The 26,160-nt window shown below is 36.7% G+C and overlaps 4 protein-coding genes across 6 annotated transcripts in view; all 4 read left to right on the top strand.

Annotated features, from left to right (window-relative positions):
• Positions 1-19,470, top strand: part of LOC104417391 (disease resistance protein RUN1-like) — a 37,043-nt gene extending 17,573 nt beyond the window's left edge. The window contains exons 3-4 of the mRNA XM_039301028.1: positions 17,300-17,644; positions 17,739-19,470. Coding sequence (XP_039156962.1) covers positions 17,300-17,644; positions 17,739-18,998 — 1,605 coding nt within the window. The 3' untranslated portion in view covers positions 18,999-19,470. The remainder of the gene's footprint in view (positions 1-17,299; positions 17,645-17,738) is intronic.
• Positions 1-23,009, top strand: part of LOC120287656 (putative adenylate cyclase regulatory protein) — a 32,499-nt gene extending 9,490 nt beyond the window's left edge. For 2 of the 3 annotated variants that reach the window (XM_039300766.1, XM_039300765.1), the window contains exon 3: positions 22,481-23,008. The gene's annotated coding sequence lies outside the window, so the exon portion shown is untranslated. Of the gene's footprint in view, positions 1-22,480 lie in introns of all 3 variants that reach the window. The other variant, XM_039300767.1, reaches the window with a different exon arrangement.
• Positions 1-26,160, top strand: part of LOC104414873 (DEAD-box ATP-dependent RNA helicase 58, chloroplastic) — an 83,258-nt gene that overhangs the window by 39,034 nt on the left and 18,064 nt on the right. The gene's annotated exons all lie outside the window — the stretch shown is intronic.
• On the top strand, positions 9,707-15,389 carry LOC120286327 (disease resistance protein RUN1-like). The gene is made up of 3 exons (XM_039300764.1): positions 9,707-10,466; positions 11,846-12,941; positions 13,830-15,389. Exons 1-3 carry the CDS (start codon positions 9,823-9,825, stop codon positions 13,923-13,925), a joined length of 1,836 nt encoding a protein of 611 aa, XP_039156698.1. The 5' UTR covers positions 9,707-9,822; the 3' UTR covers positions 13,926-15,389.

Below are 26,160 nucleotides of genomic sequence, written 5' to 3'. Positions count from 1 at the left end.
ACTTGAGAACTGAACTACATTCCTGGCATCAGCCTTTTTTATTTTATTTTATTTCATTTTTTAAAATACTGTGCTGACATCTATGTGCTAGAATGCTTAACCTCATTAACTCTAGATAATGTAAAAGTTCTCAATTAAGAGACTTTTAGAATTTGTTTTGAATCGGTTTAACTAGAGAATCAGCTGTTAAAGTCAATTCAAAACCAATTCTTCCAAGAATTGGGAACTGAATCGAAGGACGGTTCTCAAATTCTTTACTCGGAATCAAACTAATTTCCGTGTGAATCAGCTTGTAACTAGCTGAAGTAAAAGAAAAATTAGTGAGAAGTCTCTCTTCATATCAAATTACCATAAATTTTGCAAAAACATATTATTGAAGCCTAGTTCATTCAACACGTGTAGTTGATGTATCCTGCTAATGTTCAGACTTCCAACTCAATTGGAATTACTTTTTGACTCTGCATATAAACTCAACTAGGGAAGAAAACGTAAAAGGATCCTGCATTGACATGGCCGGTGCACTCATGCTCTTGGTCCTCTAGACAGGTTCTGGGAAGACGCTGACGTACCTTCTGAGGATATTTTCAGTTATGAACACCCAACGGTCTTCTGTACAAGCGTTAACAGTTGTCCCCATCCGAGAACTTGGAATTCAGGTTAGTTTCTGATTATGATATTTCATTTGATATTTTCCCTGTTGTCTTCTGCTTCTCTTTCACTATTGTAACTCAGAAAGTGGTTGTTACGTTTGCACAAAATGGTGTCGTGCTACATTAAGAGTATAATGTCACGTCTTCTTCTTATTGTTATCCATTTATGACAAGGTAGCCAAAGTTTCTCGGCTGTTGGCTGCAAAGCCAATGAATCTTGAAATGGAGCAACATAAATCATGTACTGTTATGGCTCTTCTAGATGGATGTACATTGAAAAGACACAGGAGTTGGTTAAAGGTTCTTTCTCTCTCTCTCTCTCTGTGTTCACATGTGTGTGGCGTGCTTTCTGAGCATAAAATTGCAGTTAAGCTAGTGCTGATAAACTACAAATAATTGTCATTACAACATATATATAGAAACATTAATTCTCAAAACCCCTCGTATAATTAGTTTACTTATTGATCTGAGGAAATGACTGGTATTCTCCTTATGTAGGAGAAGTTATGGAGAATCAATATCGAAATACTTAGCTGGTACTACTTTTCTTCCCTCTCCTGGGTGACCTAAACACCATTAGCAGAGCTATCTTCCTATATACTTCAATGACATTTTTGTAATCGCTCTGTAAAATAGAAGGCTTTTGTGTTATGTGCTTTTTTCCTTTTGTTGACTATATATCATATGCCGGTATCCATTTGCTTGTGTACGTATAATGATGCAAAATTGTTTTTCCTGCAACTCATGCAAAACTGTTCTTCCACGCATTAGTTTACTCAGTTAAATACAGCTTCTATTAATTCTTCCATTTTTGGGCAAAATAAGTTTGTCTCTTTGTTGATGCTCATGAGTCTGTTTAGTTGTCTACCTTTTCTTGACTGAATATTTGTGGTTGTCTTGCTCCTCTATTTTGTTATTCTGTCCACGCTCTTACAAGTACCCCTGTAACTAGATTTTTAGTTTTAGTGGAATTTCCTGCTTTTGAGATCATGAATCTTATATATGGATGTACTAAGAAGAGGAAAAGCCTAAAATTTTCTCGTTGATGTTTTTAAACCTGAGAACAGAGGACCTGTCTGACCAGAAGCATGATAACACAAGCTGGCAATTATATGCCCACCCGAACCCCACACTTGTTCATTCAAGTGCCAACAAATATCAATTGCCTAATGTAGCTATGTCTTTGGGATGCTTCTCTAAAATTAAAGCATGCTGTTGATGGATTTCATGTGTCAACCTTCAATATGACCTCCTTGGCTTTTCCTTGTAACATTATTAGGCAGAACCCCCAGCAATAGTAGTGGCAACCATCAGGAGCTTGTGCCAGATGCTGGAGAAGCAAGTTTTTTGAACTCAACACAGTGCAGATTCTAGTGATTGATGAGGTAAATAATTAGGAATAAGTTGAGTTCTTCTTTTTGGAGCAAGACCCGCTTGGCATCTTAAAGCTGATTCATTAACCCCATATTCTTGTTAAGATGCTAGATCACTTCTCCAGAAAAATCCCAAGGCATTCACTAGTGGGGCCAATTTTTTTTAATGGTTTCAGAATTAAGAGTATTTTTAAGGTGGGCGTTTATTGCCTCTTATATGCCTATAGGGATTAGAGTGACTGGTGCAGGGTCCTTTTTGAGAAAGGATATTCAGTTAGCATGTAGTGCCTTGATTGGTCTATTTTTTTGTGAGTATATTTCATTGGGTACTTTGTAATCACCATGTTAGTATGATTAAAAATGTGCGATTATTCCACTGGGGCCTTGGTATCTTGTTTTATACAGACATGATTCTTCCTGGATATTGTAGGATGAAGAACTGACATTCTTACTTTGATGCTGCCTAGGTAGACTTCACGTTCAACTCTTCTAAGCAAGTCAGCTCTCTCTGGAAGCTGTTGACATCGTACTCATCATGCAACAACCGTCAAACTGTTTTTGCTAGTGCATCCATACCTCAGCATAAGCGATTTTTACATGATTGTATACAACAGAAGTGGACTAAGGTTGGTTTCATGAAGCTATAATTATTGTGAATGTTCTGTTGGGGTTTACTCATGCACTCACTGATTTTATCTTAATATGACTTTGCCTGTTACAGGGTGATGCGGTTCACGTTCATGTCAATCCAATACAGCCTATGCCATCATGTCTAGATCATAGGTTTGTGGTGAGGACATTGAACACGAGACTTGATGTGCAGACTCTTTCATAGAAGTTATGCATATGCTCATTTAATGTTCATCTTCATAGTCCATGTACTCAATTGACGATCCTTGGCTTTTGACTTGCTTAATGCTTCTATCTGTTTCAGACATGTCATAGGAGTTGGAGACATCAGACCTTGCTACATTTATTATAGTGGGACAGCCCTGAATCTGGCATTATATTTGTTTGCGAGCAGGTGTACTGCCTGATGTTCATCCTGCATCTCTTTTCCGTAGTTTATTCACATTTTTTGGTGCTGTACTTGTTATAAGCATGAGAGGAAGAAGTAGATTTTTATCTGGATAATGAAAAATGGTGTCGAAACATATCAACTGATGTATGATATGGCAGGCTCCGTCCCCAATTCATGTGGCAGTGATTAGTGGTCTTAGCTAAAAATGTCTAATGGGCTATCAGTTTTATATAATAAATGGACTGAAGAGAGTTTCATGCATTTATCAGTAAGGTCATCTGTTCATATGCAGAGGCATCAAATAAAACATATATGCAGTTCTTTACACGAGTGAAAGAAGTTTATGCTCTGATGACGTTTCTCTTGGTTGCTGAATGAAAATTGGTTTCCAAATATGAAGAATTTTTTACAATGTCCGAAAGTTTTCCTGCACGGAGAGGGTTTTGGAATGTATTAAAGTGAATGCAGCTTTTATTTATATATTCTACAGAAGCTTGTAGCATTCACGAGCACACACATATCACGTTAATACACTTTGTAAACAACTGTCCGCAGGTCCACTAACCAATTCTATCTTTTGTGCGTTTAGTCTGAGAAGTCAAAAAAGGCTGTAAATGTAACACCAACAACTCTTCTACTTGAATTCTTGAAGAATTCTTATGGAAGCTGCTCTAGTATTCTCCTTCTAGAAGAAGACATGAATTTCAATGCATGAGCAGCTTCGCTCTCAGTAAGTGCTTTTCACTTTTTCCATCATGATGTTTCTTCCCTCACTTTGAGAATGCTCAGGGTAGAAATTTGGCATATTAAAGATATGCCCTTCAACTGTGTTTGTCCTATAATAAATTTGGAATGAGATGGATTTTACCCTTATTCTCTGCGGACCTGAGATGCTGGATTTTTTTTAGACAGGAGGAAAGATGCTGCAAAACCTTAACAGACCATTATTGTTTGGTAGCACTAATCAGGATCAAAGAGATTATATACCCTTAAGAAAATTATCTGGCTACAACTGTGTTTTCTTTAGGAAAACCGTTTCTTTCTTTCTTCATAACCTTTATTAATGCCTAAAGTAGACCTTCTCAAGTTAAAATAGGCATATACTCCTCGTCATGCTAAACATGGGTATACTAAGCACATCCTAAGCAGTCCATTGGTGAAAATATGTATAGTCCAACTTCATATTTAATTCCTCCGTATTTGGACGACAGGAAGTAAGACAAAAAGAAGGCTGTCTTATTGTAGCAACTGATATCACAGCCGGAGGTATTGACCTGCTGGAAACAACTCATATTTACAACTTTGATCTACCGAGGAGTGCTGTAGATTACCTTCATCGAGCTGGAAGGACAGGTAGGAAGCCATTTTCAGACAAGAAATGTGTTGTCACCAGCATTATAGCATCTGAAGAGAGGTTTGTGCTGAAGAGGTACGAGAATGAGCTGATGTTTGCCTGTGAAGAGCTCATCTTGTCACTTTGATCCTCATCTTGACATTGTTTCGGACAATGTTTTTTTTTTTTTTTTGGGCCTTTCAGCCTCATGTCTTGTACAGGAAACCTATGGTTACAGATATTATCGTAAGTCTTGATACGACTCAGAACTTATTTAGAGTTGAAAATTTCTTGTTCATATTTGGTAAGGGGGAGGGTACATTAGCAGAACTCCCTTATTCATCCGCATAAAAATTCCAATTCTTATAGCAAAGAATGAGAAACATCTGGCATATAATTTATAAGAGAGTGATATTTGTGCTCTCTTGTCATTTCCGAAGTTGAAACAGACACTCTTGTCTCGGCAAAATTCATAGTCGATTGTTTGTTACTAGTAATCTTTTTAGTAGCTTGTCAAAAAAAAAATCTTTTTAGTAGTTTCGTCTTTTTTATTTTATTTGCTTTTGTTTGGACTACAAAGTCACGAATCGATCTCGAATGTGCTTGTTTCATTTTGATCGGATGTCCCATATGTTGAATGGATATATTGGTCGCTGTGTTATTACGTGCTGTATTAGGTTGCTGAGATGATATGTTCGGGGCTAATATGAAGAGTTAAATGGACTTCATGGTTTTCATATCTGCAACAAATAGAAAGCTAATCCCGCAAGCATCGCGAGCTTGGGTGAATTCTCCCCTTTTCCAATACAATCAATTGTGAATTCCAGATCCTCTTTTTGAACGTCTTTTGGCTGATCTAGAGACAGCAGCATCTGGCTGGGTCACTAACCTCAATCGTCTCACCTGGACATATGAAATGTACATGATGTCTGCTGGTCTATGAGCAATTTCATCGTCACGTCTGGAATCCGAAACATCCACGATTTTGGGTCACGAAAAAAGTCAAACTTTCCGTGGGACAAAGTGAAAAGTGGATGGTGCTTGTTTGCTCACTTTTTCCGGGGTGGGTTCTTTCGTGCGCTGGCCGTCTGTGTGGAATCATTCTTAACAATTATCTTGCACATTTCCAGGGGATATTCACATTTCTGAAGAGGCAAAAGCGACTGAAAGATGGATAACCATCCTGTTTTTGGCTCCTTAGTTCCCGCGCGATGCACTTCGTTTATGTTGTCCTTCTTTATCAAATATCAACAGGTTCAGATTAATTATCATCATAAATACCGAAATTTTGACCTAAACTTTGACCAAGACTGACCGAAATTATTACTTCATCAAAAGTTCGACCAAAGACCAAAATGAACAATGGGGTAATAGTTCTACAACAATACCGAATTTATCTAAATAAAAAATTTGCGACACTGCAAAATGTATTACCTCTTTTACTCACAATCATATCTTGAAGTGTCAAGTATTTTTTTGATTTGCCACAATCAATTAAATCTACTAGATGGTACAAGTTATAAAATTCCCAATGCTGCAAAAATCACAATGATCAGATTTCTAATGGAGAAAGTATCATGATTTCTCATCACCATGTTCGTTCAGCCAAATTCATGGATATTTGTGATCTTGACATATTTTCAAGGATCAAATGACATTTTCAGAATTTTTGTGGGAGTAAAAATTTTGTCAATCGACATCACACCAGAAAAGTTATATCCAGTCAAAATTCTATCAAATATGGGAAAAAAAAATTAATACTAAATATATTTTTTTAGAAAGAAAAAGGGCAGTGGCAGCATTAAGAAACGGCCAAATGAGACTACCACGTGGCAGTCTTAGGGGTGGCCCTACCCTAAAAGCGATGGAGCTAAGGTCCCTCGGATCATGATTCGAGACCCCACGCATTCCATGATTTTCCCAAAAAAACTTTGAAAATAACTATAATTAATTTCTCAAAGATATTTTCAGCTTTCAGAATCATCATCATATATGGCCAAAAGGACGAATATACCGCAATCCAAGTAGGTCAAACAATATCTGTTCAAAAAAAAAAAGTAGGTCAAACAATAACATTCTCCGTCAATTTCAAAACTAAGCATGTATCATTTAATTACACGTCATTACCCAATTGCACATACATATACACCTTACAGATTAAGATTCGTCCATATTTTTGATAAAGCAAACACATAAGGCATACGAAGTCATACTAGGGCATATATAATAAAGGAATTTCCCTGATTACATCTACGATAAAAAAATCAAAATCTTTTCAATAAATTTAGGAAATTAATGATATTTTCATTCGAAGGACTTAATTGAAAATTAAGGTGCCAAAAGAGTATCATGTGGAAAATAACTTCTTATTACACATAATCGAAACGCCAGACCATGAGTTGCAAATGACCAACGCTTTCACAACACTTACATCTACGTTTCCAATCAGCCTAGCCTTTTTCCCTTCTTATTTTTTATTTTTTATTTTTAATTATATTGATTGGTGGCAATTCGATTAGATAGAAAACCCCAGTATACCCCGTTTAGCACTTGAGAAGGTTGGGGCGCGGAGAATGACCGATGGCTTGGGGTTAGGGCTATGGAGGCGTGTGAGTGAAGCAGTGACGATGGGGGAAATTCAAGGGTTTGGAGCGAGGAAGGAATTGGGAGTTTTTGTGGAGTTAAAGAAGTCTACCGGAAAATAAATTAAATAAAAGTGAAGATAATCCCGAGCATTGACTTGTTGGACGGAGTATTTTTGTCTCCACGTTAGTGCTCCGTTTGTTTTAGTAAATATTTTCTGAAAATAATTATTTATGAAAATTTAAGTTTTTAGGAAAAAAAAAAAATGATTTTCATCTTGACAAAAGAGGAAGTCATTTTCCATCGATTTAATCACATTGTTTTTAATTCATAAAAAAATTATTTTTCATAAATTGATTGGTTTTAGAAATATCTATCCTAATATAGCATGCCAGACCGTCAAAATCAGGAATCACTCGGATTGGTCGGTTTGGTCCGATTCTTAGAGGGATCGGTTTGGTTCTCGATTTCATAAAAATGGAACCAGTGATTATTGGTCCAGTTCCCGATTCCGAAGAGGCATCGAACCAAACCAGACCGATTGGACCAACTTTTTAAAAAAATAATATATTTTTAAATAGCAATAAAACTTAAAAAGAGTAATAATTCTTGTATTTTTCTTCATTTTTTTAATTTTTTTTGTTTTGCTAAGTAATTGATTTCATGGGACCAAGTCGGTCCGATCTAGTTCTTAGTCCTACATCAGTCTCATTTGGTTCCTAGCCCCAAAACTTGGGAATCGATTCTCCTAATTTGGTCATCGATTCCTAAGTGGAACCATATTGATCGAAACCGATCACCTCTATACTTTTTAGTGTCTCTCTTCTCTCATTTGTTTCTTCTACCTTCCATGACATTGTTCTGTCTCATATTTGAGCTATTAGCTGTCTAAGGTAGGATGGATTGATCAGTGAAATTTTCCCCCTTGCTTTAGAGGATTCTTTGTCCTAAAGAATAAATCACTTACCTTTCAGTGTTCATCTTTTCTCGTTTGTTTCTTTTCTTTTTTTCTTTTGCTTTCCAACATGACCTTGACGCATTCTGTCTCATCATTGATTAGAGCTATTAACTGTCTAAACATAGGATGGATTGATCAGTGAAATTTTCCCCCTTGCTTTAGAGGATTTTTCATCCTAAACAATAAATCACTTACCTTTCGGTGTCCCTCTTTTCTCGTTTGTTTCTTCTTTTTTCCTTTCGCTTTCTGACATGACCTTCTACGACGCGGTTCTGTCTCATCATTGATCGGAGCTACTAGTTGTTCAAAGGTGGGATGGATTGATCAGAGAGGTTTTCCTCCTTGCTTTGGTGGATTCTTCATCCTGAAAAATAAATTGGAAAGGCTGCATCTCTTCCTTCATGTTACGACTCACATCACTAGAGGGGCAACCACGCGATCGACCAAGTACTCCAATCTTATGAATAGTTGAATGGGTGTACCAATGTTGAAAGACATTTAAGTAATGATCGCATGTGTGCAGCACACCGGCATTTGGTATATGAATGGTATCCATCCTTCGAATGCTTGACACGATCCGACGTGATCTCTTGATAAACATAACTTCCACAAGACCTGCTCCCTAGCACCATTTAAACTATTTTCCCAGCGTTTCTGATTTGACCATAGGAGACCCACGCAGGGTGGAGAAATCAGGCAAGCTCAACCCAAGGGAGGAAAAGGCGAAGAAATATGCACGGCGACATTCACCATTTCTATTTCCCAACGTAATCAAGATAAGTGAAGGTCAGTTCGGTAAAATCTCAATTCCCACAGTTGGCAGTCGAGAGGAAGAGTACGGTTCTGCAAGGAACGAATTTCTTTTTTGGTCGAAAAAAAGAACGAATTCAATGAGAGCTTTAACCACATCAGTTGAGGAACGGGCGTAGAGAGAGAGCGAGAGCACTCGGAGAAGTGAGACGGAGATGAAGAGGAAGAAGAGGAAGAAATGCACAAGATCGAGGGAATGAAAGGATGTGGCCAATGGAAAAGGCAAGGGATAAAATAAAATGGTAAGAGTTAACATCATGAAAATCACAAATTAGATAAATTTACTTTAAATTAATTTTTTATTATGAAAATTTAATTCAAATTTTAAAATCTAAATAGATATATTTACGACAAAGTTATCGTCCGTTAATTTCGATTAAATTTGATTAATATTAGAAAAAAATCACAAATTGATATATTTATAATAAACGGATGGCAAAATGTTAAATTGATATATTTATTAATTGTTACGTGTTATTTGACGTAATTATTTAATGATAAAATTTAATGAAAATTTCTCAAAAGTACGTTAACTTGAATCGTTGACTTGACGGTGAGAATGGTGTCAAGGGGCCCTAAACAAAAAAAATGAGAGAGGCGCCAAGTGGTCCCACATTTCAGAACACCGTGAAAGGGGAGGAGAAAATATTGGGTGGTCCGGGACCGCCACGTCAGCGTGATCCCGGACCACTCACGCGGTACCACGTGTATGGGGAGGGGACAAAAGAGAGAAAGAGGAGAGAGAGCGTCAGAGAAGTGGGCCCAGTTTCGGTCCTTTGTCCCCCTCTCCATACACGTGGCGTCGCGTGAGTGGTCCGGGACCACTTGACGCCTCTCTCCTCTTTCGAGACCACCCAATATTTTCTCGTGAAAGGGGGGAAAAAGGACCGACACCGAAGGGGCCCCACATCTGACTCTCCTCGCTGTGGCTACGATGGCAAGGGCGAAGTGCTGATAAAATGATAGAACATTGCGGAAGAGCGTGTCTGAACCATAAACCCTTCTCCTGTATTTCCTTGAGAGGCATTCTGGTTTTCTTCGCCGTCGGACTTGGACAAGGAAAAACAGAGGGAAGAATCCAGAGCAAAGAAGAAATGCATCCTCCCATTTTTGGGCACTCTTTCGCCGTGCTCGCGGCATTGATCCTCCTTTCCGGGCTCGCTTTCAATTTTCTCAACAGGAAAAGAGCCAGTGCCCGAAGAAATGCAGAAGATGCTGATGCCGGGGCGGCGGGATCGTCGGCCTCTCCAGTGGAAACCGATTCCGGCGCGTCTAGTTCGTCAACCGCGCCGACTGAAGACCATTATGAGGTGTTCTTGAACTTTAGAGGTTTAGATACTCGAAATGGTTTCACCAGTCACCTCTACCGCGGGCTACTCGACGCCGGAATTGATGTTTTCTTGGACGATAAGCTCCGCCAAGGCGAAGAGATCGGCCCCGATCTCTTGGAAGCCATCAAGAACAGTAAGATCTTGATTCCCATTCTCTCCGAGAATTATTGTTTGAGCAAATGGTGCCTTGATGAACTGATTCAAATAATGGAGTGCAAGATAAATAAGACGGGACATATAGTGTTGCCTATATTCTACAAAGTGAAACCAACTGACGTGCGGCATCAGAGTGGAAGTTTCGGAGGTGCATTTCTTAAGCGGGAGAAGCCTTTCAACCCAGTGACTTTGGAGAAATATAAGCAAGCACTCACAGCAGTCGGTCAATTGAAAGGATGGGAAGCCGATGGGTACTTCATTTTTCACCGAACACTTTCTTTACTTTCTTTTAATTTGTGTGGGGGTTTACTGTTGTTCTGACTCCTACCTACTTTCTTTTCTTCCTTTTTGTTTCTCTTGTTTTTTAAAAAAGGGATGAGATCCTGCAATGCATGGGTGTTATAAGTTATCAGTTTTAGGAATTACTTTAACGATAATGACCCACCTAATTATAAATTCTAATGTAATGATCTCATTCGCTTGAATAATATAAGCTTTTTTAGATGAACTTTCACCCATATCCAAATGCCTTGTAACACTGTACCATTTCTTTTTTCATGTTTAAATTATAAGTTAAATTAGTCTTCATTACAGACTTTTCTAGTTCATATTTATTTGAGACTAATATCTCGACTTATTGGTGCTTCCCATTCAAAGCAATAGCATCATATACCGTGCATGTCGATAGCCAAAGCCATAATCCTTTATCTTCCCAAGCTACATTTATTGAATTATAACGTGGTTAATGAGTTGCTTTTATAATCATTTTTACCGAAAGAAATATTTCATATGATGGTACATATAAAAAGGAAAATAGATTATCCTTATTATTTGTTTGTTTACATATCTTTCCAATGCATTTCCTTCAACACATTATTACCTCATACACCTGCATAAATTGAAGCATTGTTCTTATTTTGAGGAAAAATTATTCTGGAAAAGTCATTCTTCTACTTGCAGTAAAATCAACATTGGATAAATTAGAATCATAGAACAAAGATACTCAAAAAGGAAAGTAAAGTACAACCTGTTATCATCCCTCGACACGATAAAGATCGATAAGAAAATGAATTTAGAAAGACACTAAATTCACGACATGAGAGGAAACTTGCACCCATGCGATTATAAGGTGAAATCCCCCTAATTGTGTTTAGGTAGTTCACAATATGGCACTTAGGATAACTTTCCGGCTTGGTATTACCGGAACTAACTTCCTCTTGCATCAAAAGTTATTACCTATTTGATTGATGGTTGAACTCTCATACCAAGTTGGCTTATTGTATTTTCGCTTATTTCAAATGCTTAGAAAGTTTTCAAAGTCACATCCACGTCATCCTTAAAATTCTAAACAAACAAAAATTTTAAAATTTGATTCAAATTGATACTATATAAAAATTCAAGATTTATTAGCGGTGCCTCAAGTTTCTTCCCGCTAAATAAATTGTCTTAGAATAATAATGGAATAGCCATGTGAAGCAACCACCGGCAATAATCACTTTAATGTTAGCATTAAGATAATATGTGGAGGTAGCAAAAACAATTCTTAGATATTTTTGTTATTATGTTCTCAATATATAAACAATATAAAATTGTTGTTGCCACGTACTTGAACTCTTGTCGCCTTTGACAGGAATGAAGCAGAATTAGTGAGATTGATTGTCCAAACGGTGTCGAACAAGCTGAAGAAAGACTATGATTTGCTTATTCCCAAGAATTTGGTTGGAATTGATAATCCTGTGGAGAAGGTTATGATAGATGTAGCTAATAATTCTAATGTCACCCTATTTATTGGCATCTATGGAATGGGAGGCATTGGTAAGACAACTCTTGCTAACATTATCTTCAACAAGCTCTCCGATCAATTTGACTCTCGTAGCTTCATTCCTGATATTAGGGAATCATGTAACCTTAAGGGCCTTGAGTCCTTGCAGAAGAAGCTAATCTTTGATATATTGGGAGGAGAAAACCAAGTTCATAATAAACATGAAGGGACTATGTTGCTCTCATCCAAGTTCAAGAAAAAGAAAGTACTCATTCTTCTTGATGATGTGGACCATTATGATCAATTGAAGGCTTTGGCTGGAAATCATAATTGGTTTTATTCAGGAAGTAGGATCCTTATTACCTCAAGAGACAGGAGTATTCTTGAAAGTGCAAGGGTGGACTGCTACCATAAACTTGAGGAATTGGATAAGAACCAATCTTTGATCTTGTTCTGTAGACACGCGTTTGGAATGAGCTCTCCTCCAAGTGAATTCGAGGACCTTGCTCATGAAGTTGTATCCACAACTGGGGGGCTTCCCTTGTCTCTTCAGGTTATAGGTTCATTATTGTTCAAAAAAGAGTCAAAACGATGGAGCGGTACGATAAAAAAGTTAAGAGAAGTCCCTCATGAGGATGTGAAAAAAAGGTTAAAGATAAGTTATGATGCATTAGAATATCGTGAACAACAAATATTTTTGGATGTCGCTTGTTTTTTAATTGGGACCGATGGAAGAATTGCATCCTACATGTGGGATGCCTGTGGCTTTTATCCAGAGGAGGGAATCGCAAAATTGAGTTCTATGTCATTAATAAAAGTTGGAGATAATCATGAGCTCATAATGCATGACCAATTGAGAGATCTTGGTAGGGAAATTATTCGCCAGGAGAAGTGGGAAGAGCCTCAATACCATAGCAGGTTGTGGGAATCCAAGAAAGTCCTAAAAGTGCTAAAGGAAAATAAGGTAACAGATTCTCTTTTTTCGCTCCTTTAGTCCATGTTCTCTTGTCTGAGTGATGTTCGGGTTTTACTTTAATGCTTGCCCTAGTGAGTAGAGAACCTGTTAATATTATTACCCTCATGTCATTGCATTGATGTGATTAGTGATTAGAAAGTAGGAGATTGCTCTGTCTGGGTAAGTATTGCAGCTTGCCTAAGATTTTTCTTAAACAAATGTACATTACAAATATATCTCCAAAGATGAGGTACTTGTAAATTTATTAGATACCTGATAAAGGGGATCTATATTGAAAAACTACCAAATTTTTAAGTGTGTTTGTTTCACGTAAAACTTAAGGTTTGGAAAATATTTTTTTAAAAATGATTGGTTATATTGTTTAGAAATTGTTTAGAAAAATTAGTCAACGAAAAACATTTTCATTATCAACAATGTCAGCTATTTTCGTGGATGATGAAAATATTTTTCACTAATTCATTTTTGAAAGCTGCACAAGCAATCATTTTTAGAGAAATATTTTTAAAATGTTGAGTTTCACGAACCAAACGCACCCCAATTCAGTTTTGTCCTTCACACATGCAATAAATAACTTGATCATGTCACTTTAAACCATAACTAATTAGTAATTAGGATATGAAATAATAGAATTCGAATTAGTAGGGAAAATTTCATACAGAGGCTTGAAGTGGAGTTGCTTTCTTAAAAGATGCTAAGAAGTGGATTTTGTCTTAAATAAAGTCTCAAGACGCCAATTTCGTCTCAAATAAGGTTCTAACCTCACCAACTAGTCAAATTCTATCCACCTTCGGGGGCATTCTCATCCAAAACCATTTTTCATTATTTTTCTTCATCTTTCTCAAGCCTCCTTCGCTCTGGTTGTGATGATCATACCAGTCACCACCACTGAAGACGTTGAATTCCTCCTGTCACCATCAACAGCCTCTTCACGGCACTTCCTCAACTCCTCCACCAACAGAGACGAGAACTTGACCACGTCAATTCCATCTCGAGACACCTTAACCTTACTCTTCTCCTTCTTTTCGAGGCCGTGGATTGCAAGAGGGAGTCTTTAGTAGGTGTAGAGCTTAAATTTGTGGGGTTCCGGGAAATTGCAATTTTGTGAATGTCAAAGAGCTTAGAGGGAATGGGTGGATGTGGGTGTTTGACTATGACTATGGCTATGGTGATGTTGATAAGGGCTTGTTTTGGGAGCTTCTTGAGGGAACGTGTGGAAGGGTGTATCGCAAAGTCACCGTGTGCCTAGGAGCTTCTTGTAAACAACATAGAATTGTGACCTTTTTATAGTCGAGTGAACCGCATTATGGGATGCAAAACCCTTATATGAGGCAATGCGAAAATTTCGTTGTTTTGATTTGTCTCCGCAACTGCTTTGGATTAGATTTTCTAGAGTCATATGATTCTCTCTTGTTCAAGCCAGAGCAATCCAGAGCACAATCGCAACCACATTGAGCGTTTTGTAACACAAAGTAAAATCCATGCCGAAGTCCTTATTTGAGGCTAAACTCACTATTTCGTCCATTTCAAGTCTTCTTTTGAGAAAACAACTCCACTTTGTATCCTTATTTAAAATTTTCTCAAATTAGTATGATATGAGTGAATATGGCGGCATTTGTGTAACTAATTGTGATTTTGACTCTACTACTAATCCATTATATGGTTTGACTCAAGTTGTTGCTCAAAAGACTAGCACCTATTTGCATTCTCAATATGCGAACTTGCATAATATCAATAGCCAATTTATGTATTAACAAATTCAAAGACTATGTCTATTTATTATGTCTTTCATATTACATCAGAAATAAGCTAAACTAACCAAAAGAAAAATGAATATCCTGTATACTTTATATCTAAATAAACTGGTAAAATTAACTTTTACAATTGAAAAGGTGCATGTTTGACATAATTATTTCAGTATTTTTGCAGGATATACTTTCGGTTCGTTCAATTCAAGTTACTATCATAAGTCAAAATCAAAGTGCTTTCAGTAAAACTGATATAAGATCTTTAAAGTTTATTCCTACATTTAATCAAAATACCTAAAGTTACTTTCATTTATATTATCTAAAAATGCGATCAACTTTGATAAAACCCATGCGTAGTGAGAAGCATAGACAATACAACTTACATAAACAGGAAACAAATGACATATAAATCATAATTGAAACACATTCATAACTCACTCCATGGGTATTATTGAGTATACAACCAAATAAATAAAAATACAAAGTGTTGCAACTGAGAGAAAAATAACACAAAGTTTAAAAGAGCGTAAAAAGAAGTCTAGCCTTTTTGCATGCTGGCCGAAAATATTACAACTTTTCATTCAGTGGACAAAATTGACACCCTTTACAAATTCTGCTTATTCACACTTTAAATCGCCATGCATTATCTACACAGCTCAATGCGCGAACATACACGGTAAACCACAATAATCATGATCACAAATAGATATTTTTTTTTTTTGATACCCAATGAACCCCATATAGCCGATAGCCGATGGGTAAACCCTGGAGTGACGCTAGTGGAGGACCCACCATCCCGACGTCGCGCTTAACATCCCGTGCGTCCTGCGGGATTTGAACCCCTCCATCCTAGGTAGATATCATGGGGGCTCTTATCCAGCTAGGCCACCACAAGCGGTGGTGATCACAAATAGATTTTTATATTTCAAAATGCTAAAAATTCGGTACAAAGGTTATTAAAAATAGAAAAACAACGTAGTTTTTTGTGTTTGTTGATATGGTTTGCTGTGTACATCAGCATAGTGAACCATGTGGGTATTTGTGGTGATTTAACGATGACAATGGACGACAATTGTAGCGGGTGTTAGCTTTCTTCCACGGGTAGATGATTGGTTTTTTTTTTTTTTTTTAATATGCTTTTGAAAGGTTATGTAATATTTGCTCTAGATGTAAAAGGTTAGGCATTTTTTTTTGTACGATTGAAAGATTGTGCTACCTTTGTCCCAAGTACAAAAAGTTGGGATTGTTTTTGGGATTTGGCTGTAATATACTCAAAATTTATGGATCGATTCTTGAAAGTGAAAAAGTTACACAGTTGAAAACAAAGAATTCTTGATGACAGATAGGATTTCTTGATATTTTTAGGGAAGCTTACGAGCGAAATGACTAATCTAAGTATTGGAGGTTGCTTCCTTTTTTATTTTATTACTCTTAACTTGGATTCCTTTTAGGTGTTGAAATCTATTTCCTCCTCCACTAGTTACGTCATTCTCCTTTCAGTATCCATGAAATCATGTACAACAATGTGAAGTACCAAAGGAAATTTTCTTGTTCGGAGAAACTAAATTGTGTAAATCCCTGAATTTTCTCGACTTCGCATGCTTTAGTGATTTTTCTTGATGAAAGCTTGCTACAATGGTTCGCAAGAATAGCTATTCTATTTATCGTTTGTTCTGATGAAGCAGTTATTATTTCGCTTTATTCAAAAATAGATTAGGTATTACTATTCTCCCAAAATCAGGAATAGTTATTTTTAGGGGGCCAAGGAAAAACTATTCCATGTAACTAAGCATAGCTTCAATTTTCATATTTCAGCAATGACTTTGCATATTTAATAACTGATTATATTTGAATGGACCAAAGTTATTAGATCTATGATATTACATTTATTATATTTAAATATTTCAATCATCTATAGTTATGATTTGTTTAGAATAAATCAAATTGTAATCTATAACTAAGTCATAATTTACGCTAAAACAATGCTATAGAGAATATAATACTATAATTAGAAAGTAATTGATTAATGATATTTTAGTTATTAGTAATAATGAAATAAATTACACAGGATATTAATATAACTACCATCACAAGTTCAGTTACTTATAATTATACATTACTCCAATGGGAAAAACAACAGTGAGTATATGTTAGTTTTTATTAATGGGGTAAGTAGCACACTCAAGTAACATATATGAAATTTATACATAAGAAGAAGCGGAAAAGAAAAGGACTTCATAATGTGAAATCCTAAGCATTGAATGTACGTCCTAACTCCTAACTAATATAGTAATGCGGCTAAATTAGCGGAAAGAAGAGGATTTGCAAGTTGTAAAGTTTTACCCTTTATGAGCCATTACACTAAAGAGTAATACTATACAAACTATTATACAAAATAAAATAAAACAAAAAAAAGAGAACATTATAATTCTTTTTAAGATCCAAGTACGTATGGCCACATTTCAAAATCAAAGTTGATATGTCGATACTTTGCTAGTCTCTTAAGAACGTCTATGCATGTTATAGCAATATGAACAAATAATATTATATTAGTTTTGTTGGATATAAATAGGATTAACGAACATTGATGGTTACCTACAGGGAACAGAAAATATTAAGGCCATTTATTTTAACAAAGTTCACCATTCCCACTTTGATGAGCCATTCGAGAATGTTGAGGCTGGGCCATTCGAGAATTTTGAGGCTGAGCAATTGGAGAATTTTGAAGCTGAGCAATTCAAGAAGTTGACAGGTCTAAGGTTCCTTGATGTGAGTGGGGCATGTCTTAGAGGAGATTTTGAGAACTCAATGGGGGAGTTAAAATGGCTTCGATGGCGGGGTTGTCCTTCGACTTTTGAAGCAAATAATTTTCGCCTAACGGAATTAGTCGTACTCGATTTGTCTTTGAGCAAGATCTCAAATGAATGGCAAGGATGGAGTTCCATGGTAAGATTGAAGAATAAGTTTTCTTTTTCTGCATTCTTTGGAATCATAATTGCTCTAGGCTAACCCTCGATTTTTATTGTTATGTTTTTTCCAGATGGCAGAGAAGTTAAAATTTCTTGACCTTACAGATTGTCAATCCTTAAGAAGCACAGTCTTCCTCTCAGCTTTTAAGAATTTAGAGGTTCTGATACTCTGTCACTGTTTGAAATTAGAGCAAATTGACTCTTCTATCGGAGACTTGAAGAACCTGGTACGCTTGAAGTTGGAGGAGTGTTTTAGACTCAAGGTGCTGCCAGATAGCATAGGAGCTTTACAAAATCTAGAAATTCTGCATATTGGTGGTACCTTTGGCATGTTAGAATTAACCAATGGTATTTTTAGGATGAGAAAGCTCCGAGATTTAAAAGCTTCAAACGTCACATTTGGGGAAATAATGGACATTTCACAATTGAACCAGTTGAGGACATTATTTATTGAGCATTGCCATAACATGCATGAAGTTCGAGGTCTTGACAAATTGATATATTTGGAAAGCTTGATCATCACAAAGTGCGATTCAATTGAAAGGCTGGATCTTCCAAAATCTGAGAATTTGAAGACAGTAAGTGTTAAGGATTGCAAAAACATAGTCGAGATTCAAAGCCTCAATCGGTTGGATTTCTTGAAAGAATTAAAGATCAATTATTGCCCTTCAATTGAAAGGCTACGTTGTCATGGTTGCAAAAACTTAGTCGAAATTCAAGGCCTCGATAGGATGATGCTCTTGGAATTCCTTAAGATCTCGCGGGTTTCGATTGAAAGGTTGGACCTTTCAAAATCCAATGGTCTGAGGACTTTACATCTTCAATTCTGTGAAAACTTAGTCGAAATTCAAGGCCTCAATAAGCTGAAGTTCTTGAGAGAGATAATGATCGTACGGTGCGATGCAATTGAACAGCTGGACCTTTCAAACTCTAAGGGTTTGAAGTTCTTAAGAAATATAAGAATCTTTGGGTGCGATGCAATTAAACGGCTAGACCTTTCAAAATCTGAGGGTTTGAAGTTCTTGAGAGAGATAAAGATCCGTCTTTGCTCTGCAATTGAACAGCTGGACCTTTCAAAATGTAAGGGTTTGAAGAAATTAGAAGTTCTCCAATGCAAAAACTTAGTCGAAATTCAAGGCCTCGATAAATTGGAGTTCTTGGAAGTGTTAAGAATCTCTGAGTGCACTTCCCTTGTAAGGTTACCGAATTTATGTTGCTTTGACACCTTACGAATTTTGGAAATTGTTAACTGTGACAAGCTTCATGATACTCAGAACCTAAAGAGACTCACATCCTGCGAGACTTTATTAATAAGGGATTCAAGTTCTTAGCAAAATTACCAAACTTGTCAAATTTTCATAATTTACGGTATTTGTACCTGTTAAATTGTGATGAACTTCGGGAGATCCCAGGATTTGAGAAGTTGACATCCCTACGATTTATTGTTATCTTGGGATGTTCATCGATTGAGATATTACCTGATTTTTCATCATGTACCAACTTGGAGTGTCTGATTGTGCAAAATTGTGTGAAACTGACTGAGCTTCAAGGGCTCGAGAAATTGCAGCAACTTGTGGAATTGGACATTTCTGGATGCAAGTCTCTCAAGACAATACCAGAATTATCTAGAGGGCAGCTTTATCAAAATTACGAGCTAGAGCAACATGCGATGGGTTTAGGAGCTAGGGGTTGGTTATTGGGACAAGACGACTCGGATAAGTTAGAATAGTTGAGATGATCTGCATTTCCTAAAACAGGTACATAAAGTAGTTAAGCTACCTTTTTCCTTTGGAGATCTATCATCCAATTGCAGTGAGTTGGGTTGTTAACATGGCCCGATTAGCAAAAAGTAAAAGTATAACTCAAATGTAAAACCCTATTGATTATGCCTTTATAGGTCATACATTATGTATTGATCTTCTCACTCCAGGTAAATCTCAAGTAAATTTCTTTCTAGTAAGAAAAGTTCAAGCAATGAAGGAGATCCCTGTATTTAGTAGAAATTGCAAGATATTATCGTATGATATTTGCATCTGCTGTTTTGAGGTCAATCTATAGCACATTTGTTGTTCTATCAGTGTCTGTGTTGAGTGTCGATGATATTTGCTCTAGTGGGAGAAGGAATCGATTACTTACCTAGACATATCGTTTCTACCATTTCCATTTTGCTTATGTGAGGCAAAGTCACTATTGATATCGCATCGCTTGTGAGGGAAGGATATATCTTGTTGTGTGGGTTGAATATCGTGGCTGATTGAATGCTGAGTTAGTTTTATGTTTCTTTGTTTTTTGTTACTTTAAGAAATCTGGGAGTGGCTCAATCAACATATATGCTGAGTTAGTTTTTTGTTTAGGAATGGAAGGTAGCAGTTTCAGTCAAACTCAAGGAAGGGGAACAAAGAGCGACCGACGTATATGGACAATAGATGAAGAAAATGCACTTCTAGATGGTCTTGAAAATTAGTTATGCGAGGAATGAAAGCCAATAACGGCTTCAAGAGTGGTTACATGGTTATGTTAGAGAAGTGGTTTGAAGAAAAGTTCCCTTGTTCTAGCATCAAGGGTAATCCTCACAAAGAGTTGAAAATGAAAATTTTGAAAAAGTTGTATAATCAAATATATGACTTGAGGAATCAAAGTGGCTTTGGGTGGGACCATGAAAAGCATTGTGTCGATATTCATTCTGAGGATAGTTGGGCAAAATATTGCAAGGTTTGTGTCACTTCTTCTCATTTGTCTTCTTTATTAATTGTTTAATTTTTAACAAAATAATATAATTTTCTTTGTAGACCTATCCAGGAGCTACTTCTTTGAGAGGGAAGTCCTTCCCTCAATATGATTGACTAGCAACCGTATTTGGAAAAGATCGTGCCAAGGGAAATCTCAGTGAAAACCCTTCAGAAGCTCATGCGGCTGTAGATCATGAGAAATGTGAAAATCATTATAATGTGGCAACCAACGGTGTAAGTCAAAACTCATTGCCACTATCATCTTCTCAGGCACAAAATGTTTATGATTCTTCAAAAAGAAAAAGGGCTAAAGCAAGTGACAAATGGGCTGATGGCTTAGTTGAGATAGTAGGAACTTTTGGTTCATTCTTGGAAAAAGCTAATGAGAGAATGGAGATGATTGCTAGCCGCATCGAACATGCCAAGGATTTGGATAATGACAAGCGAAAAATTAATGAGGAGCTTCTTCAAATGTCTTTAGGTACTATGGATAGAATAAAATTATGTAGAAAAATTGTGAAGGATCTTGAGAATATTCATCTATTTTTGGGATTTCAAGGAGACGACAGGAAAGCATTTGTGGAATTACCTCTCCAAGAGATGAGAGAAGAGAATGAGTGATGATTGAGTTGTTTATGAGTTTGTAGGAGATATGTTTTCTCTCCATACTTTTTCTTTTTTTCTTCTTTATGTTTTTTTTTAAAGGGTTTTTGGAGCTAGCTATAAGTTTTAATGTTATCTTTTTGGACCTTTTAGTTGTAGCCATGACTTGAAAAGAAGTTGATATGGCTTGAAACTTTATCTCTATGTTCATTGCCAAGAAAACCATTATCTATAATATTCTTTGCCTCTGTATTTTATTTTCATAAATAGTTTCTCTAACTCTTTGGCAAAAAACCTAGCCATGATTTGGTATTGGACCTATAACAAAATAGAAACAAATGAAAAACTTGTAAGAGAGAAAAAGAATTCATGTTTCAAAGTGAATATAATGAAATTGAGGTTATTCTAAAAACGTTTGACGTTGAAGGGGGTATCCAAAAGATTATTTCAAAGGAACGGAAAAGATTATTACAATGCGTAATCATGAAATTCAATGAGAATCTGTTAATTTGAAAAAGATATATTGTTTTGGATGATTTTGTGAATATTAAACCTGCAAATTTGTACTTGCCTAATGTTATTGTTTTTAAAATATCCGAATTTAAATCCATAGTTCACCAAACGATAGATTGGATAGGATATGAGAATATCCGACTTTAAATCCGTAGTTCACCAAACAGTTGATTGGATAAGATATGAAAATATCCGACTTTAAATCCATAGTTCACCAAACAGTTGATGGGATATGAATCCTATCCCGTTTAGAAATTTAGACAACCAAACGCATCCTAAATGCTAGAACTAACTCTTCTCCTAGTGGGTTGGTTGTGAATAAACTAGCAAACAGGCTAGAAGCAAAACTATTGTGAATTGTTGGGAGCAATCGATAAAATTGCAACTTATATTTTGCTTATTATAAAATCCATGTTCATCTGTTGTCAATCCGTGATGTACCTAAAAGTCCAAGATAATTAATAGATTAGTCCGAAGAATACTTCTTAATATTTGGATAGTTAGCAAAGTCATCTGTCCATTACCGGAACCTTTGAGTCAAGCAAATAATCAAGATAGCAGACATGAACGAGAATGTCTTTTGGAATAATCGATTGCACTGTATAATAATCCCTTATATTATGCATAATCTCTTATTTGTGCATTTACTTGGAGACAAGAAAAAACACAGGAAGCATTCCCCAAAGTTTCTTGAAGAAACTTTCCTTTATCTTGTATGCCGTTTGAAAACTTTCTTGCATTCATTCTGATATATGAATAGCACATGATGAAATGAAAATAATTATACAATATACCACAAAAGCAAGCAACTTAAGTTGAATTCACTATGATGCGTATTAGTTGGATCGAAAGAGTTCAAAAGGGAAATTAATATTGAGTTTTACAAAGAAAGATCTATGAACTTTGGTGTAATATTAGTAGTTTGCTGATGTTAATTGCTAGATCGATTTGATTTGATTCACTAATAGGATTTGATTATCATCCATCTGGTTGTGATGTAAATGCCGAGATGCCCGAAAGAGCTTTCGAAAGGCAATTCTAAAAGGAAGCTTAATGTTGCTTGGACTTCTCCAAATGCTGATGATACATCCGTGGAACGGTAAGGATGTCCACATGTTGTTATCCCATATTGCCCTTATCACCTTCTATAGAAAGCTTTGCAGAGCTGAAACCGTTTGTGAACATAAAAGATTTCTGAAATACTGAATGTCTTGCCAATCAGGTTGATATAGTGCCCAATAATTTGCAATTGTATTTCAATTTGCCACCATAAATGGCACCTGCATGGAGCTTTGTTGGAATCTTTATTTGAAGGGAGTTGTCTGTGATTTTCGGTTTGGTTTTTCGTGCTTAAATGGAAGCCATTCGATATTTGCCTGATAAACTTTGTCGGGTCAATAAAGAAGTTAAGAGGTTTCTACTTTGGGAAGTTGCGGTTGGAGTTGGTTTGGATTTGATGTATCCGCTGCCGTCGGATGTCTCGGAGACACAGTTTCCTGAAGTTGAAATCTTACCGTGGTTAATTTTGCTATCAGAATGATAGACGTTGAACCAAATTTGATGATGTTTCTGGTGTGAAGAGCAAGGTCACTAGAGTCTAGGTATGTGCATTTGAGACTGCACTCTGTTTGGGATACTGAAGCCCTGATTGATGAAAGACTCGCTATACTAACCATGTGGGAGGATTTGGAATGGATGATGAATACGCACTCGATGTCCTATTCCTGTCCAGTTTTGATTCAATTTACTAAAAATTACAACCCACTTTCTATGTTTTCATTTAACCAATTCAATAGGACAAAATGCATTCAAAAATTACACCAACTTTGCCTCAAGTTCTCCCGGCACAGTTATATACGATAAATAGATCTAACCTTTTAAATTTGATTGATAGATTTTATATATATTATTGGCATATGACATTCTCACCTATTATTGGATGTATCTTATTTCCATATCTATGGGTGTAGGACATGTCGTTATCATAAACCATGCGGATATCATGGAATATGCAGATTATATAGCGAATCACTAGAGGTGGTGAATTACCTATCGACTCGGTGATATGCTTATTCGGTTACGAAGCCAATTTTTTTCTTTTTTTTGGTCATAAATTGATTAACTTTAATTCAATTTGAAAACGCAGGGCCCAAAAACCGGGGTTACTTACAAAGTAAATCCAACAAGATTTGGGGAGGGGAAGAAATCCAATCCCTTGGCAGAGTTTTTTGGCATTGAGCTTTTGCGGCCCAGTCCACAATAGAGTTGGCTTCACAATGGCAACGGGTGATACGCAGATGTGAGAAGCTGGATGACAGATCAAGGCATTGGGAGATGATTGCGTGTGCATCCCATGGAATAGGATCTGGATTCTACATAGCTTTAACTAAAGTCAGATTGTCTTACTCTTAACTTGAGGGGATCATGTCTTCGAGGGAGTAAGAAGTCTAGTGTTTCCAATATTTTCTCATCCACAAGCGTTCCCCCTGAGTTTCGGATAATACAGGTGATTGCTCCTTCCGTAGAGCTTTCAATGAAGGATCCATCGATGTTGACCTTTAAAGATGGTTGCTACAAGCACTAGAGAAGGTAGGTTTTTTGAATGTTTAGGGATGGTTGGGCCCAAATTTCTTGCGTCCAAGGACAAAGGAGGAGATACTCTTTGGATTCCACCTTACCTTTACTTAGGAAGCAAAGAGGATCCGCTAGCATTTTTCGCTTGTGTAAGTTCTCCATTGTAGGTAGACTATTCTGACATGCATTCCAAAGGAAGAACTTAATTTTAGAGATTGTTTGCATTTTCCAGATCTTATTGTGGCATCCAAGAATTTCAACAATCCTTGGACAGGTGACGGTCATGACCAATCGATAAAAGTATTATCGAACTATAGCAATGGTATAAATGACAGGTAATCATCCGTATTTGTTTATTTGTCAGATTGGTATAGTATGTTAAGCGATGGATTGATCAACCATGCAACAAGAGAAAATCTTTGGACTATGATTGATTAATATTTTATTTTTGAACCAAAAGGATGGAATTTGGTCTTTCGTAAGGAATGTGCGTGCTGAAATTTAAAAAATAAATTTTTTGAGGATGTTGGACGGCACGCAAGAATTTTGATTTTATCCTTGTATATGAAACAATTTGATTATGGGGATATTAAATTAATTTGGGCTTTTATTTTAAGGACTTTGGGCCCAAAATTTCTGGCCCAAGCAAGCCCAAAAAGCCCCCAAGAATGTTGACCAGACCAAGAAAAAAAAAAGGGGGGTGAGGGATGCCATCCAACACTTGTCTTTGATTGCCTCCACTTGTTTATTCTGTGAAGCCACTTGTCTTCCTCTTGGAGCCAAGTGTCTCCTGCATGCAAAATCAAATGATTGCTAGCCAATTTAGGAAACAAAAAGGGAGAGGGTTTCGGAATTGAAGGGCGGAGAGAGAAAGGGAGTGAACCGAGCAATTGAGAGGGAGAGAGGGTCGAGTGAGAGACCGAAAGAGAGGGTGAGCGGGCGTACGGGCATGAGCCACAAGGGGGAAGAGGAAGGCCGTCTTCCGCCATGTCCAAGCTGCCGCCGATCTCCCCGCCGCTGTTGAGCTAAGCCAAGACCCTCCCGAACCCCTGTTTTTGGCCAGCGATCGAGTAGAGATGTTTAAGGCAAGTAGAAGTTCTTCAATCTATGTTTTGCTTGCTGTTTTATCTAACTAAGAGTTGGTGGATGTGAGAAAGGTGAAATTCTAGAGCTGCATGTTGGATTTTGGACATGTAAGATGAAGCTAGATCAAGAAAACTAGGAAAAACAGGGCATGCATTGTGGATTTCGAATTTGAGATGGAACAAGAATTTAAAAATCTGACTATGGAGGATTTTTGGAAGTGATAAGGCTGTGTTATAGTGTAATACACTTGTATCTATTTGATTGTGGATGTTGGAGGTCGAAATTCAAGGAGTAGGAAAAAAACTCTCAATTAGGTTAATGGACTGTTTTGTGAAGGACAGTGTGACCCTCGGTGAATTTTTTATTTTTCTGTAATTTTCTAGCTAAAATTTGACTTTCGAGTCCTTAATGAAAGTTGGAGAGCATATATGTAGAAGTAACATATCAAAAATTTAGCATAAATGGACACTATTTGGTCGACAAAATGATTTTTATATGGAAATGTTAAATCTGGAAATTTTACAGAACATCAATAAGGAATACCGGAATTTTTACTCTTGATACGTAAGGAATTTGACATGGTGTTCTTCACAAAACTTTTTTCTTAAAGTCTCATTGATAACATGTTAAAATTTCAAAATTTTCCGAGCTTCTTTAGTATTTATTTAGAAATATTTACCATAACTGTGCATGGTAAAATCAAGTTGCTCTATTTTCGAATTTTCACAAAATGTCCCAAAAGTGAATATGTTTTGTAATGGTTATGTGATATGATGATATGTGAATTGGCATATCATGCAATATTGAGATGTGATGAGACTCAAGAGACATTTTGTCATTGCATTGAACAGTGTTTTTGGGAATTAAGATGTTAATTGTTACCGTTGGACCCTCGGGTCAACGATGCCCCGGGAGTCGGGATGCCCAGAGGTTCGAATGAGTCGATGCCCTTTGGATGCCTGGTTGTATTGTGGATACATGCCCAGAG

The sequence above is a fragment of the Eucalyptus grandis genome, chromosome 8 (genome assembly GCF_016545825.1).
Source record: "Eucalyptus grandis isolate ANBG69807.140 chromosome 8, ASM1654582v1, whole genome shotgun sequence".
Taxonomy (NCBI): domain Eukaryota; kingdom Viridiplantae; phylum Streptophyta; class Magnoliopsida; order Myrtales; family Myrtaceae; genus Eucalyptus; species Eucalyptus grandis.
Note: the sequence above shows the minus strand (reverse complement) of the source record. Positions and strands in the feature narration are given on the sequence as shown.